Here is a 17,333-nt window from a genome sequence, read left to right on the forward strand (position 1 = left end):
ATCTCCCCACCCATCTATCCATCATCCATCCATCCATCCATCCATCCCCCCACCCATCTATCCATCATCCATCCATCCATCCATCCATCCATCCAGTGGTCCACCCAGTGAACCCTTAGTACAGCCTACTTTGTGTCAGACCCTCTCAGGGAACTCAAGACTCCAGGGAGCTTCCAGCATGGGAGAGGAGACAAGAGGCAAACAAAAACCCTGCAATGTGTCACTTGTGTGAGGAGGGGAGCACAGGGGCCAGCCTGGCATCATGGAAGCCTTCCCAAGCGGAGAGCGCTGTCAGAGAGCATCGCCTCCCTTGCTCACACCCCAGAGCTCACACCCCAGAGCTCCCAGTCTGTGCCAGGACCCGGGGTGGGAAGAGGGAGCAGTACAACCAGCCCCATAAGCTCCCAGGGAGGCCCAGGTTAGAGGCATGGGCAGCTCTGCTGTAGGGTAGAGACTCCAGCTCACTGGGAGTCAGCCAGAGACAGCTGGCAGAGCCCTGAGTGGGGTGGGGGATAAGGAGAAGGTGGGCATTTCGAGTGCAGGGAGCCGCAAGGGCAATGGCCAGGAAGTGGGAAAGTGGAGAGTGTGCGTGAACAGCTTAGAGGGGTTATCGAGGCCCAAGGGAAAGCCATCAAAAGGCCTGATTGGAATGCTGGGGAAAAACAATACATTTCTGGGTCCAGAATTTTCACTTCAACAGAGCTTTTTCTGTGCAGGGTCTACACATTCTTCCTCCGCCCTGCCACACAACACCCCTCTGCCATGGGCGCCCGGGAAAGCCTGAGCGCAGCCCTTCTCCTGCCTGAGCCTGTCTCGGATGAGCACACTAGGCTTGGTGACCCCCAGGCACCCGGCCTGCTCTGGCATCCCCGACTATTTCATTCACTCCTTCTTCATCCAGCATGAATTAGTTTCTTTATCACTAATACTTCTCTACCAGGCCCCCTGCAAGGCCCTGGCATCACAGGGGAGCAAAAAGAAGACAGAGCCCTATAACAGTCATCGCCTGAAATGTCTAGTAGGCTCTGTGCACGGGCAGCACTCACTCTCCATGTTTATGGCCCGGTATCGGGTATTAGTGGCATCCTATTTTACAGGTGAGGAAACCGATGTTCAGAGAGGGGGGGATCTCCTCAAGGCCCACAGCTCGTGGGGACATGACATGTCCAGGTGGCTTGGCTCCAGAGCCCCTGCTCCGAACCACTGAATTATTCTGCTTCTGAATTCTGAATTTCTGTAGAACTTCCATTCTAGGAGACTCTTGAGAGGTGAGGAAACTGAGGCCCAGACAAGTTGAGGGCCTCCATCAAAGTCTCCCAGGCTTCAACTCATGCAACCTTGGTTGAAGGTCCAGGCCTTTGACCCTGGTTCACATGGCTTTTTCTCAAGAGCCCAGCTTCCAGAAAAGGCTGGGCAGGCCACACAGAGAAGGCCACATCTACACCCACATTTGGGATAATAATAGCAAGGGTGTCTCTTTAAGTTTGCTTACCAAATATTGGTGAGTTACAGGGAGCAACTGTCTGGTGCTAAATAAAGAAATTCCCCTTTACTAAACTCTGCATCTGTGTCCTGAGCTGTCCTGCCCACCCAAAATGAAGGCCAAGGGCCCTGGAGCCTTCCACAGTCCAGCCCCAGCATCCCTCCCCTGCCTGGCCCTGCCTTCAACCCTGGCCTAGTCCCTCACACTCTATATATGAGTCCTCACTGCTGAACTTCTGCTTGTGCTGTGACCTCTCCCTGGAGCACCCCTCCCACCTTCTCTTCTGGAAAATCTTGTTCTTCTTGCCCCTGTTCAAACTCATCTCCTTTGACAGCCCCACCCCACCCGAGGGCCACGGTTGCCACGGAACTTCCACATACCTCTGCTCAGAAAGGTGGCATAGGGTAGTTGAAGAGCGTGGACTCGAAGCCAAGCTGCCTGGGTTCCAATCCTGGCTCTGCCTTTGCTAATTGCTGCCTGAGCATCAGTTTCCTCATCTGTGCAATGGGTGTAATGAGAGCACCCATCCCCTAGGTGTTGCGGGGAGGGAGTCAGATGGTTTATGTACACAGCACCTAGAATGGTGCCTTGCATCCAGAGCACGATGTGTTAAGAGTCTTAGCTCTCGTCATAATATTTTTTATCATCTCGTAGTGGACATGCCACAGGATTTTGAGGCTTCTCTGTGCCAGCCCACAACCTCGGTCCCAGCCCCAACCCCAGCCCCCTCCAACAGCAGCTGCTCAAGCTACACGGAGGCCCAGCACCTGGCTGTGGTGGGGATAATGTTCACGGCCCAGACCCTGCTTGGCGTGGGCGCGGTGCCCATTCAGCCCTTCGGCATCTCCTACATCGATGACTTTGCCCACAACAGCAACTCGCCTCTCTACCTTGGTGAGAACCGGGCTCAGAGGGAGGGCCAGGCTCAGAGGTCAGAGGATGAGAGGACTAGGTAGGGGCTGGGCAGAGTTCCTGACCTCTGCCCCACGTGGCCAGGAAAGGTCTGGAGAAGCCCTGGAGTTTCCTGGGCCTGACCAGGGGAGATGGGCCGCTCTTACCTGTTGGAGACTGGCCAGGCGCTGATCTGCAGAGGGAAGCCAGGGCCAGGGGGCCTAACCCAGGCTTTGTGTTGCAGGGATCCTGTTTGCAGTAACCATGATAGGGCCAGGCTTGGCTTATGGGCTGGGCGGCCTCATGCTGCGCCTTTATGTAGACATCGACCGGATGCCAGAAGGTGAGCCTCAAAGAGCACACAGCCGTCCCTGGGGGCACACAGCTGCTAGCTCACTGACCACTGGCCTCATAGGAGACTCTGAGCCAGGGGGCTCACATCCAAATCCTAGCGATCCCGCTGACCTCGGACGTGCCTCTTAACCTCTGAGCCTCAGCTTCCTCATCTTTGAGACACTCTCCTTCCTGTCCACCTCCCCAAGCTGCGATCAGAGTCCAGTGAGAAATGAAGATAAGCTGCAGAACACCACCAGATGGGCAGTTGTCTTGTCTCTGCTATTCTGATGCCTCTTCACCCAGTCCCGTCCCTGAGCTACCCCCACCCCAGCCTGCGCTCAGATACACTGCGGGGCAGACAGGGGCACATACGCTCTTGGCCTGTAGGGGCTCCCATCTTCAGGGGGAGCAAGACCCGGGTGAAACAGAGAAGCATGCAGGAGAGAACTTCTGGAGCAGGACTCAGTGAGCTTGGGCCTACTTCAAATGGGAAATTTACTGGGTGACCTCTAAAGACCCTTCTAGTTCTGACCACCTCAGAGTCTGGGAACCTGGGCCGAGTGCCCCGCTCAGGGAACAGCAGTCTCTGATGCAGGCATAGTAGGGGTGGGCCAAGGAGTGGGACCGAAGCTTGGTCTGAAGGCAGCCAGGAGCGGGGAGTGGTGAGGGTCCCCAAGCTCTGACACCCTGCAGGGAGTAGGAGAGGATTCCTCTCCCCTGGAGACTTCCAGCAAGCCCTAGAAACCTCAGGGGACACACACGTGACTGGATGGACACGCCGATTCTGCTTCCTGTTCTCTGGCTTTTGCACGAGGGTGCCTCCTGGGCAGCTCTGAAGAGGACTCACTAGGGATAGTCCTGCCCCACCTTCCTTCCTTCTAGAAAGGGGGGCCCAGCAGCCCAGCGTGAGCTCTGGTTGGTCCTCAGCGGGCCCAGACATGCCCCCGCTCCAGGAAGGTGGTGTGTTTTCGGGCTCTGTTGCCATCATCGTGGCAGATGCGGCTCCTCCACGGGCAGATGTGGTGCTCCCGTAGACGGATCTTCCTGCCTTTTCTCTCTGGGGGATTTCATGCGGTGGGCAGATCATGTCTGCTGCAGGCACAGACGGGTGTGTGAGAAGCGGGGGAGTTGGGGAGATGCCTGTGCTTGGGCTCACCAGGCTGGCACAGCAGCAGGGGGAGGAATAGCGGGGGGAGGGAATTAGTAACAAAAGCCACCTTCATCCCCAGCTGCTACGTGTGCCGAGTGCAGATTGTATACTCTGGCCCTGGCCAGGAGCGCTCAGGCCCAAGCACCTGGGAACCAACCCTACTCCTAGGCTTCTCATCGTGCATCCGTGTGGTTAGAAAGCATTTGCGGATACTGTTGCAATTGAAGGAGGAAGTATCCGACTCGGCCTCGAGGTCAAGGGCTTGGTTGGGAGAAGCGGACAGGCCAGCCAGGAAGCACATCTGGAATAATATAGTCCTAATCATACCTGGGGAACTTGCTAAAGGGAAGATTCCTTGGTCACCTTCCCACTCCACCCCGTGGTAGTTTTAAGTTGATCTTGGGTATTTTTGACAAGCACCCCGGTGATTTTAATGACGCAGGTCTGAGAAGCACAAAAGGGGTCCTAACCATCAATTTAATAATAATAATAATCAAAACAGTAACAGTAAGATGAGGAAGAAGAACATGTTTAGCTGTATGTTTAGCTGTACAGCACATACTACGTGCTTTACCTGTGTTGGTTTCTATGGTTCTCACAATGACCCTGTGGTGTAGGTGCTACGATTGTCTGTATTTTATAGAGGAAGACCCCGAGGCACAAAGAGGTTAAGTAATTTGCCCAAGGTTATATTAGTAATGGAATTCAGACTCAACAGTCCATTTCCAAAGTCCATAACCTTGACCGCTACACACAATGCCTCAGTAGTCGGAAAACTGAGGTCCAGGAGGGATCAAGGCCTTGCCCAAGGTCACACGGGACGTAACTGGCAAAGCCACACTGGAGCCTAGGTCTCCTGACTCCTGGCCCCTGGGGCCAGCTAGTGTCTCAAAGGCCAGTCCCAGGGTGGTGGCCAAGAAGGGACAGCCCGTCCTGACTCTAACATCACCATGGTCTTCCCTTCCAGGTGGTATCAGCCTGACCTCGAAGGACCCCCGATGGGTGGGGGCCTGGTGGCTGGGCTTCCTCGTCTCCGCTGGTGCAGTGGCCCTGGCTGCCGTGCCCTACTTCTTCTTCCCCAAGGAGATGCCCAAGGAGAAGCACGAGCTCCGCTTTCGGCGAAGGGCCTTGGCAGCCGCAGCCTCACCTGTCAGCAAAGTAAGCCCCCTCCATGGGCCCACCCTAGTCCAGGCTCCAGCCCCCACCCACCCATCCTCCCTTGTAACCGTAGACTTCATCCCTCCTGGGCACTGCACTTCACAGCTTACAAAGCCTTTCTGTCCAGGCTCCATCCACTGCACCCCCAACAGCCCCGCACAGTGAGTATGTCCTGCCCCTTGCACGCTGAGATTAGGGGCCCGAGGAGGAAGTGACCTAGCCAAGATCACACGGCCAGTGAGGGCAGCACTGGGGTGAGAACCCCAGCCTGTCCGAGCCCATGCCCTCTGTCTAACCATCACACTGTCTGCCTCTCTGCTCGTCACTTCATGGTTTCTGTCAGTTCTAAACGTGGTGTGCCGGAGCAATATTGAGAAGTAGGGGGAGGTGGAGAATGGGGGGGGGAGTCTGAGAAGAACTTCTCTGAAGGGGCAGGATTTGAGCTGGACTCTGAAGGATGGTGGAAGCCTAGAGAGGGGAGAGGGAGCATTCTAGATGTGGACATAGCGTGGACAAAGGGTTCAGCTGTAGAAATGAATCCAGCCTTTCCAGAAGCAGTGAGGGGACAAAGGCGTACTGAGGGCATCCTTGGGGCCAGGTGTCAGGCCATCACTGGAGCTCAGCACATGGCCTCTACCCTTAAAACAGGCACAGCCTAGTGGGGACCAAGATTCATTGATAAGTAACAAGCCATGAGGTGCTCGAGGATATCTCGCTGAAACCCCCTGCTCGGCTGAGGGGCAGGTGGTCTTTCCTCAGAGGAGATCCACTGGGCAGGAGAGATGATGCTGGGTGGGGGGCCTCCAGGCTTTCCAGAGGCTCACCAAAACACTAGGCCTTAAAAACAATCAATTGGCTCCAGAGTACAAAAGAAAATGACAAAATAGAAACTTTTATAAAAGTTCGATGTGTCATTAATGTTGACCTTACCGAATTTTCTTTAGCACTTCAGTCGCGGGTAGTAGGCCCATCCCCAGGTGACCAACAATTTCTGTCCTACTTGGCTACAGATCAGGGGTTCCCACAACCCCTTTCTTGGATTCCATCATTTGCTAGAACAGTTCACAGAACTCAAGAAAGCACTTACTTCATGTTTACCAGCTAATTATGTAATAGGGGATATGATAAAGGGTATTGATAAACAGCCAGATGAGGGGATACATAGGGAGGGGATTGGGAGGGTCCCAAATACAGGAGCTTCTGTCCCTGTAGAGTTGGGGTATGTCACCCTCCTGGCAAATGGATGTGCTTACCAACCTTGAAGCTCCCTGAACCCGATACTGTTAGGATTTTGTGGGGGCTTTCTCCATATAGACATGATCAATCCTTAACTCCATTTCCAGCCCTTCTCCCCTTTCTGGAGAACTGGGGGTGGGGGTGGGGGAGCTGTAAGTTCTAAGCTTGTAATCATGGCGTGGTCTTTCTGGTGACCATTTCCCATCCAAGGGCCCACTGAGAGTCATCTCATTAGAACAAAAGATGTTCTTCTCGCCCAGGAAATTGCAAGGGATTTAGGAGCTTGGTGTCATTTCCTAGCACGCAGGAAATTACACAGATCTTAGGAGCTCTGTGTCAGGAACTGGAGTCAAAGACTATAAACATTAGAAGATTCTCCTAAGCACTCTTTTTTTTTTTTTTTTTTAAGATTTATTTATTTGAGAGAGCGAGAATGAGAGAGAGAGAGTACATGAGAGGGGGGAGGGTTAGAGGGAGAGGCAGGCTCCTCGCCGAGCAGGGAGCCCGATGCGGGACTCGATCCCGGGACTCCAGGATCATGACCTGAGCCGAAGGCAGTCGCTTAACCAACTGAGCCACCCAGGCGCCCCTCTCCTAAGCACTCTTATTTACAAGAGTTTTAGGAGCTCTGTGTCAGGAATATATACATTCGCATACATATATTTCTTCTTATTTCACAGGGAAGCAATTGTTGAGAAATCACAATCATAAATTATTTGTTGCTAAGTAATTCTAGTTTCAAAGGGACGATTTGTAAAAAGCCTGTCGAATATTTTGCAGTAAGAATAATTCTATTTAATGAGGCATGTTGGTGCATTTGAATATGCTGGCTGTCATGGGAGAGAGGCCCTCCTCCTTAGAGCAAGAAAGTCGGGACCTAAGAGAGAGGGCTGAAAATGTCTTCATCTAGAAAAGCTAGAATTTGCACCCAAGTCTGTCCAACCCCAAAGGTGGCTGCTCTATGAACCTCACTACCCATCGCCCACCCCTGCGGGAGCAGAAGTTTTTTCGTGGGAGACCAATGAAAATTGATGTTAGAACAGCCAGTAGGGGCCAGATCAGAGAAGGCTTTGCCTGCCAGCTTCAAGAGCAGCTGGTCACCCTAGAAGGAGGGTAAACGGGTGTCCCATGGCTCTATCACAGGGTCTAAGCCGAGAAAGGGATAGAAGAAGGGAGGGAGCAGTGGGCGCAGGGAGACTGGTGCAGCCCCTCTGGCTGTGGTCCAGGTGGAAAGCCATGCACCTGCAGTGGGGGGTGGGGGGGTGGGGAAAGGGAAAAGTTGCAAGAGCCACCCGGGAGAGACACGGCCCAGCCCGGGCGCTGCTCCACTATGGGACATCCCAGGACAGTGCGGGCCTGGGCTGGTGCTGGGCTCAGAGGCAGAGGGGGCAGGCCCTGCAAGCGACCAATTTCAGGGGAAGAAGGCATTTGAAACCACAGATGGCCCTTCCTGGTTCTGCCTAGCTCGGCCAGAATTTGCATGAGATAGGAATTCCTAGAACTTGGGGGAAGAGTTCTTAGAAGTAGGGGTGGTCACAGGGGAAGTGAGGAGTTTCTGGTTACGGGCAGTGTCCAGGTTGGGCCTCACATCTGAACAGAGGACAACCACTTGAGCCACGGGGCAGACTAGATGGAAGAAGCCAGTGGGAGGCATGGCTGGGCTCGGTCACGTGGCCGCCGTGTGACCTTGAGCAAGACACTTCCCCATTCTGTTCGGCTGCCGGAGATGCCGAGGGTGGATTCCCGGAGCCATAGGCTGTGTGCCTGGAAGTCTAAGAACGCACGGTTTCTTGAGGCGAAGCTGCTGTGGTAGACATCTGGATTTGAAGAGCGGCATCTCTGTGAAGCTTGGAAACCCTGCTCCCCGGCTGTGAACCTGTCTGGCTGTCTGGATTCATTCTGTCAGCACACTGGGGATGGGGAGTGAGGAAGGAAGGGGGTGAGAGGTTCTTTAAAAAGAACCGAAGGCTGAGAACATGATGATCTGCTTCCAGCAGCTCGCAGGCAATAAATATTGATGGGGGAGGAATTATTGCCCGCCCCTCCCCCCCCCTCCTCCTTGAGGCTGCCTCGGCCAGCTCTGCTGACTCGGGCTGGCCCAGCCCACTAAGGCCACTGAAGGGGAGGTAGATGGACTGGGAGGAAGGGTCCGGTTAGGTAGAATTGGCAGCCAGAAGGTCCAGGCCCACAGACACGGGAGGTGTATCGTCTGTAGAGAGTGGGAACAGGCACGGGTGGGGGTGGGGAGAGGGAAGTGAAGGGGAGACTCTTTCTGAAATCCCTTCGAGTATCTTCTCCCAGGCTCAGGGGTCCCCCAAATAGCCTCCTACAAGTAAATGCAGTTTTTAATGGTGGTATGGTGGCATGTAATATCAGGGTTTTGTGACCCAGTGAAGGTCACTGACCTCAGTCTCCTCATCTGTACAATGGGCAGAAGATTAGACAGGGTCTACCACCTCTGACAGGTTGAATGATGTCTTCTCTAAATGGAGCAGTACAGGAGCCCTTCCACTGTGGGAGAAAAGGGTGCAGTCCACAGCCTCTGCCCCCAAGAAGCTCTCAGGTAACGAAGGAAGGCCAGATGCAGACGGACAGGGGGATGACTGACTGACCGCTCAGGCTTCTCCCATGGCCAGTGCTTAAGAGTCCTCTGCCTGCAGGGAGGGGAGCATGAACAGTCTCCACAGAGAAGATTATGAGATGGTAGATGGGGGAAGCCATCCAGGACACGGAGGGGCAGGGTCTCTGCTTTCCTGCCTTTGGTTCTGCCCATGTATCTGTGACCTCATGGTGGCCACCAGATATCCTTCTAGGAGTGAACCAGGGCATGTGTTAGCTCTCTGTGAGCCTCAGTCTCCCTGTAGCCTCCCTCTCTATAATCAGCCCGTCTCTCCAGGGTCCTGTCAAGCCCCAGGACTCCTAGAACATGGTTCTGTAGGACCTGTGGAGTACAGATGGCCTCTTAGGGGCTCCCTAACAGGTCATCTGGCCCTATCTGTCCTTCTGGTCATAGGACCCCATTCAGTCAGCAACCCTCCTTTGCCCTCCATACCCTCAGGTCCCTCCGAGTGCCTGCCCTTGAGGCTGGGCCAGGGGCTGAGAAAGGCCTTGTCCACCAAGAGCCCCTGTCCCTGCCCGGCCTCTGAGCACCACTGGCCTCTGTCATCTTCTCTGGGTTCCTATTTCCCAGGAGTCTCCATGTCTGTTATTCTAGGCCATCTTCCAGAGTCTGGGATTCTAATATTATACAGTTTTAAAGTTCTGTGTTTCTAAAGTACTCGTGTTCTATTATTCTATGATTCTATGCCTCGAATGATCTTTGACTCCCCAAATTCACGTTTCTACATGGCTATAATTTTGACCTACAAGTCTAGGAGTCTATGAAATCTGTTTTCTCCCAATCATTAACCTGATGTGCTTCTTTGGGAGAATGGTCAAGGATGGGGACAGGAGTGGGCGTGGCAGTGGCCCTTAAAGCCCAGAACTTAGGGCCAGCTGGGGGGCTTCTGTTCTTCTTGGACTTCGTGCTCCTTCTGCAGCCCCTGGGAGGTCCAAGGTGACTCGGGTCTGCCTCCGGACCCCTCCCAGCCAGCCCAGGAGCCCTCATATGTCCCTCTCCATCCCTCGAAACCCAGGCCTTTTGACGCCACCCTCACCCCTCCTCGACGCTCCAAGGTAGAAGGTCTTGTGTGATCATCCAGTTCAACCCCCACTCTACCTACAGATGGAGGGATTCAGGCCCAGAGAGGGTCAAGGTTGTGCCCAGAGGTTGGCCAGCACCACCTCCCCCTGTACCAGTCCGTACCAAGCCAGGTCTTGGCCCCACAGGGCTAAGGTGAGCCTCACCCCTACTCACGGGTGGTGTAGATCAGAGCTTCCTCAAACACTGGGACTGGAAGGCTCTTCAGTGATTTCAAACTGTACCGACAGAACCCCAAGGTGCCACCATAGGGAGATTGAAGAGAGGTGTCCCCCAATAGGACTAAGGGCCTTCCACCTCCCTGCACACACACACACACACCCACCCACACACACCAATCAGATTCTAGTTTTATGTGTTTTTATGTCAGTCTTTTGAGTGAGGTTTTGGTTAGAGAAAGGGTTTTGCTGCTGAAAACCCAGTTTTAAAAACACTGATCTAGTCCAATACATCTGTTCGGCAGAGACTGAGGCTCACTAAGAGAGCTGATCGGTAGCTGATCTGGCCCGGGAGGCTCCTCGATGCCTGAGACATCCACACTGGCCTCGGGGGGCTAGCAGCAGGAGCCAGACGCGCCTCCGCACTTGGAACTCTGAAATCTATAAAATGGGTATAATCCTAACATCCACACCTTGGGATTTTTGTAAGAATGAAACGAGGCAAAGTGGGAAGTGGGTTGTTCAGTGCCTGACGACCCGGAGTGTTTATTCTTAATATCTTTCTCTGATCAAGCCAGCTCTTAAGAGGAAAAATAATGGAAAAATTACCTTTTTTTTCTAATATTCTTACAGCTCACGCCAAACTCAAACGTACCGTACTAGTAGGAGTGGGAAATTAGGCTGACATCTATCGCTTACTCTGGACCATGCATTGTTTTAAGCCCTTTGTATGTATTATCTCATTTAATCTTTGTAATCTGTGTATAAAATAGGTGCAGCTATAACTCCCATTTACACCTGAGGGGTCAAGTTACAGAGAGATTAAATAACTTGCCCACAGGGCTAGTGAAGGGTGGAGCTGGGATTCAGCCCCGGGAAGGCCATCGCGGGACCTGAGCCGAATCACTCACTCAGGACCAAGAAGCAAAATAGAAACAGCCGCGAAAAGGGGTATCAGCAAGAGAAGGGGAAACTTAGGAGCATGGACCACAAAGATGAATTCAGTTGATGTAACCGAACCCCTTATTTGGTTCTGGGCTTGCCGGTGGCCACGGGGACACAAGAAGCATGGCTAGCTGCACGGATCTCAGTATGAGAAAGCCGGAGGAAGCGTGTGGCAGTCCTCGGCGGAGCTCCGATCTCCGGGCGCTCTGCTGGAAACACGATCTCCCTCCCACGGCGGTGGGAAGGCTAGCAGATCACCCCATCCCTGTGGCCGCTTGTCGTGGCCACATGCCATGGCAGCTGAGGGCTGGCAGAGACAGTGCCCTACCACCCACCAGGGTCAGCGAGGCTCCGTGGGGCTGGGGTCACGGCCCCGCACAGAGCTTTCTAGGCACCCGGCTTCCCCCGAGGACAGCTCCTGGAGCTCTGGAGGCCCGGCAGGCAGAGGGCCCTTGCACGTGCCAGACCACACACGGCACACTGGGTCCCACAGGCTTGCAGCCATCAGCACATGGCCCCAAGGGAGGGGAAGTTCTAACCGGCTCCCTCAGCTCAGGCCTGCTGACCCAGGCAAACCACAGCCAGATGCGTCTGACTCCAAGCCCTGCTTTGAGCGGAGCCACAATGCTTCTGGTTTCCAGAGTCGGCTCTTGGTCGGGAGTCCTCAAAACAGATGTGGGGAGAGAGGCAGAAACTTGTGAAGAGCCCAGGACAGGGGCTCCCAGTACCCACCTGATAAAGCCGAAGTCCCTTAGCATGGCCCTCCAAACTGCCCAGCTTCTGCCCCAGCCCCTATGGCTTCCCTGTCAACCCCCCCGCAACCCCCCCGCACAGAAAGGCCCTCCCCACCCCCACACTCCTGCTGTCCTATGCCCTTGCTTTGAATAACCTCTCCCTTTCTGTCCACCCCAATCCCAAACCTCACTTCTCCTGGAGGCCTTCCCTGACCGCCCCCCCCACAAGCCCCTGAAGTTCTGCCCCTTCCTTCCTATCTCCAAACCCCGTGCTCTTTTTCACAGCATGAGACAGGGGTGAGACGGTGGTCCTGGAGGACCTGCCTTCGAGAACCTGCTCTGCCCATTGCTCCCTGGGTGACACGTCCTCTTCTGGGGCCTCAGTTTCCTCTTGCAAAATAGGTGCAGTAATGATCCCTTCCCCAGACTGCTGCGGGAATCAGATGACATGGTGGATGTGAAAGTTTGGGGTAGACCACAGGGGGCTGGACGTGCAGACACTGGGGTCATCCTCACTGTTTACATGAGGACAAGGAACCCCAGGCAAGGAACTCACAGATTCTGCTCATCCAAAGACCGCTGAGCTGAGCCGCCAGTCCTGTGGTCCTTGATAGAACGTTGGGAGGTTCTTAGTTTATCTCAATTTATCTCCTCCCTCCTGTCCTGGGGCGGTATCCTGGTCCTAGCACTCTTCCCTCGGTCCTGGGTCCCTCGGTCCTGGGCCCTTCCCGCACCACTCTCCGCGGCTTGGTTAGGACGGAGAAAGATGCGAGGAGATTCTCCGATTGTCTTGAAGGCAGCATGTCCAAAAGAAATATTATGTGAGCCACATATGTATATTCTAAATATTAACTGGTAGCACATTCAAAAGTAAAAGGCACTAATTTTAATATCTTGAAGTTAACGCACTATATCTAAAATATTCTCATTTTAGCATATCATAAATTTAAAAAATAATGAGATATTTTCTATTTTTTTTTCATACTAAGTCTTTGAAATGCAGCCTGTGTTTGTTACTCACGGCACATCTCCGTGTGGACTGGCCGTATTTCCAGTGCTCAGCGGCCACACGTGGCCGGTAGCTCGTGTGTCAGGCAGCACGGCTCTAAGGTGTAAATGAGTAACAGACCCACAGTGCCTCACCCAGGGACTTAGACTGGGCTTTCAGGCCCCTTCACGGTGCTCCGGAAAGGTGCCTCCCAATTCTTCCCGTCTTGCACCAGGGCCTCCGACTCACAGGACTTAGTGGATAAAGCATGAGCTTTAGGCACAGGCAGGCGTAAGCTCAGATCATAGTTCTGTGCGATGTTGGGCAAGTTACCTAACCTCGAAGCTGCTCTGCGCCTGTGTGGAGCGTTTTCCTTCGCAGGTGCCCGTGAGGCTAGAACAGCAGCATGCCTATGGAGCCACCCGCCCGCATACCGGTGGCCTGGCGGGCGGGTGGCTAGGCCCCTGGGGTACTCGGTGTGGACCCCCTGCCCCATTCCTAACCAGAAGCGGTGTGGGAAATCGCTTGCATCGCCACAATAGCCTCTCCTGTTGATTCCATTTTTTCTTCCTAGAGCCTGACTGGCCACACCCATTGCCAGTTCTTCATTCTTTCTGTTCATACATAGTTACCAGATACCCACCATTCCACCCCAGGCCCTGTGCTAGGCACGAGGGTTTCAACAGAGAACAAGATAAGCATGATACCTGCGCTTGCAGAGCTGGGAGCCCAGCAGGGGAGAGACCCCGCACAAAGTTTGACTCAGTCCCACGTGCGTGTGTAAGAGTGATTTTCTCTGACAATCAACTTCCCTTCTGCTCTGAATGCCCATGTGCTGGATTAGCAAGACACTCGACCTGAGCCTTTCTCAGGGATCCCCCACCAAGGTGAAGCAAAGGTCCTTCTAGGGTGTTCAGGCACCAGAGAGGTCTCACCCCCACCCAGCACGCATCAGCATCCATCCATCCAGGCCCATTTGGGGCCAAAACAAATGGAACACTGATGACCCCTATTGCTTTGATGAGGTGACTGCCCCATACCCTCTTCTCTCCCGGAGGGTTTCCCCAGCCCACAGGCATCTTGGGGCAGAATGTCTGGCATCCAGCTGACTGCCCTTGGTTGTGTGTCTTCCCAGGGTGAAGATTCTCCCTCTGAGCAGAGCCCGGGGGAGTCCCAGGAGAAGCAGAATAGCCTCACCCAGATTGCACCAGACCTGACAGTGATCCAGTTCATCAAAGGTAAGGGAGCTCAGGCCAGGATATAGAGAAGTGGGACCAGAGGGGCATGTGGGGCCGTACAGGATCCAGCCCCTTCCTGCCCTTCTTGATTTATCTCTCACACCTACAGACCCCTCATGAGCACCATACACTCCTGTAAGTCTTGACTTATATGATCCCCTCTGCCTGGAATGTCAGTTTTTATTGCTATCAAAATCTTCCTGGTCCCTCTAGGTCAAGTTCAAGTGCTCTTCCTCTCCTTCCCCCGGCCAGCCTGGCCCTCCTTCCTCTCAGCTCTCCAAACCCTCAGGGCCGATAATTCTTGGCTCTGCTTCCCTCAAGGACTATTAGGAGAATCAAATGGGGTAATGAATGGAAAGCCTTTTGTATATTATTAAAAAAAAAAAAACTTAAATAAAGTATAATTATTTTTTCAATTATCACCCCTGGCCTACTGCTATTATTCTGACCATATCCCGGGACAGTAAGTTGAGCTGCCTGTGGTTTAGGAGGGTGATGACTGAGGGGTTTGCTTTGGCACCCACCCCTGCCCCCACTGAGGACTCTTGAAACAGGAAGTTAATTAGGCCCAGTTCTTGAAGTGTGTCCTAAGACCTGATGTTGGGATACCAGTAACCCAGCGGCCAGTTCTCCAGCCTCTCTGGGTTAAGGGGAGGGCTGGACTGCATGGGGCTGGGCCTAGAGGCAGGAGGGGCTTAGACTCCCTAACCTCAGATCACCCCCCAGCTGCTGGAAGGCCCCAGCAGGTGGCTCCTTGGGAGAGTTTATTAATCACTGCTTTGGCTTCCGCCCAGAGGGAAGCTGGGGCCAATCACTGAAATTGGATCCTGGAGTAGGTGTCCTGGGCAGATTGTCTCTGGTGGTTTCAGCTTCTCCGTGAGCCTAGAGGAAACCAAGCAGAGCTAGCCATAGGCCCTCTAGTTGGTCAGCAAGCCTGGCTTCTGGGCTTTCTGCTGAGTTCCAGAGGGATCAGTGGTGACCTGAGGCTCGGCCTTGACCACATGGGGCCATGGGGGAGCCAAAGGGAAGAGGAACCATGGCCCTTCAGCTGGAGGAGGCCGAAATTCTTGAGAGAAGACAGTCCCAGAGTTAGAGAAGGCCCCTGTCTGATGGGGGAGACATTATCCTTGAGTTAAGGGAGGCCCCTGACCAAGGGAAGAAAGACTATCCCTACGGTGGTGGGAGGACATACCTCTGAGCTGTGGGCGGCTCCTGAATCTCTTGAGTGGAGAGGAGCCTACCTGATGGAGGAGGCACTAAGCTAAGGGAAGCAGCTCTCTAACGGAGGTGACCCTGGAGTTCCCAGCAGATATCCCTATCTAAGTGAAAGGCAAAGCCCTGCCCTCCAGGAATTTTCCATCTGTTCTAAGGACAGGCTGCAAATGCTGAAGAGATAGAGGGTGGGTACAAAGTGCACTTGGGATGATTAGCACAGGAGAAGATGATAGAAGCAAGTAACGAGCTAGAGCCTTCGGGCAGCCAGAGAGGCCTGGGAATGTGGGTGGGGTGGGGTCCCATAGGCGGAATGGCCTTTACACCAGGAGTCAGGAAACCCCTGGCAAATTCTGGCCTTGCCCCGGCCGCTCTAGATGAACTTGGGCCCCACCTGTCCAGTGAGGGCACCGCTATGGCCTGGGCCGATCCTGGCCAGGGCAGCTCCAGGAGGGAGGGATGCTGGAGCAGCTACCTGGGGTGCAGGCCACGTGTCAACCTTCTCGCTCCAGACGCTGGCTCAGTGCGCTGTGTGTAGGGCAGGGGACTCAGGACGGGAGGCAGACCTGAGACATGAAGGAAGGGAAATTCCACAGCCCAGCTCTTACCCACCCTGCGAGGACTGTTGGTCTTTATTTTCTGGCTTCTAAGGAAATGGTTCCTGGCCCAGCCCAGGGGGCTAGAGAACTAGCTGACTGGGCTCTGGCCAAGCTCTGAGGGCACACAGAGATCTCCAGCAACAGACACCCTGGTCTTGCTACTGCAGGAACAGAAGGGACCTCCCACTTGGCCCAGAGGGGCCCCAGGGCCATCTTTCCCCACCAGTCCCGACTGCCAGGTGATTTGCTCCTCTGACGTGTCTTCTCAGAAGGGCCTTTCCTCCTCTCTCCCCCACACCTCATGTTAACTTCCAGCTCACCTCCCATGGGCAGAAACACATGCCTTTCTCTTTTGATGTTAGTGGAGAGAGAACTGCACGTGTCCGAAGAGAAAGCATTCTTGGCCTTGGCCATCACCCTGGCTGCCCCTGAGGCTCTTCCTCGAGACTGCCCCCCGTCACATGCCCTTCAGGTTGGCGGACCTGCATGAGGAAAGCTGTACACAAGGCACCAGTTTAGGAGATAATGGGGGATGGGGGAGGTCATCAAAGCCAGACCCGTCACTTCTATGTCTCTCTATGTGCTTTTGTTCTTGCTGCGTCCCTACTAGGAATTCCTTTTCCTTCAGATCCATTCTTCAGGCCCTACCTCTGTCCTACCTCAAGAAGCCACCCAGCACCAAGCCTGCTCAGTTTTTACCTTCTCTGGAGGTCTTACTTCTGCCCCAACACTGCGACATTTGATCCCATATTGGCCATTCATTCGTTCCCTCATTTATTCCATAAATATTTCCTGAGTGCCTGCTGTGCCCCCACGCTCTGGAGATTCAGCAGTGAGCATGGCAGACAAAAATCCCTGCTGTAAATGAAGCTTATATTCTGGTGGGGTGCAGTAAAGTGGCTGAGTGAAACATGTGGTATGTGAGGGAAGTGCTGCGGAGCATAGAAACTCGGGATGGAAGATCAGGGGAGGGGCTGCTCTCCCGTGCGGGGGACACAGGAGAGAAGACACAGGCCAGGGTTGGCTTGGAAAGAGCTAAAGCAGGACAGGATGAAAAAGACTGAGTGGGGAAAAATGAGATGAGTAAGTAGAACAGAAGAAATGGAACGAGGTGGGATGAGATGAGATGAATGGAATAGGAGGTATGGAATAGAACTTCATGAAATCGAAGTTTAGATAGAATCGAAGGGAAAGAGGCACAATTCATTTGCAACGACGTGGATGGAACTGGAGGGTATTATGTTGAGTGAAATAAGTCAAACAAAGAAAGGCATGTATCATATGACCTCACTGAGATGAGGAATTCTTAATCTCAGGAAACAAACTGAGGGATGCTGGAGTGGGGGGTGGGGTGGGAAGGATGGGGTGACTGGGTGATAGACACTGGGGAGGGTATGTGCTCTGGTAAGCGCTGTGAATTGTGCAAGACTGTTGAATCTCAGATCTGTACCTCTGAAACAAATAATGCAATATATGTTAAGAAAAAAAAAAAAAGAAGAAAAAGA

General features: G+C 53.7%; 1 protein-coding gene across 1 annotated transcript in view; it reads left to right on the forward strand.

Moving 5' to 3' along the window:
* The window catches only part of SLCO2B1 (solute carrier organic anion transporter family member 2B1), a 34,965-nt gene that overhangs the window by 3,778 nt on the left and 13,854 nt on the right, over positions 1-17,333 (forward strand). Inside the window, exons 4-7 of the mRNA XM_021704656.2 lie at positions 2,138-2,377; positions 2,619-2,717; positions 4,828-5,018; positions 13,915-14,017. Of these exons, the coding sequence (XP_021560331.1) occupies positions 2,138-2,377; positions 2,619-2,717; positions 4,828-5,018; positions 13,915-14,017 (633 nt within the window). The remainder of the gene's footprint in view (positions 1-2,137; positions 2,378-2,618; positions 2,718-4,827; positions 5,019-13,914; positions 14,018-17,333) is intronic.

Source organism: Neomonachus schauinslandi, chromosome 11, assembly GCF_002201575.2.
Source record: "Neomonachus schauinslandi chromosome 11, ASM220157v2, whole genome shotgun sequence".
Classification (NCBI taxonomy): domain Eukaryota; kingdom Metazoa; phylum Chordata; class Mammalia; order Carnivora; family Phocidae; genus Neomonachus; species Neomonachus schauinslandi.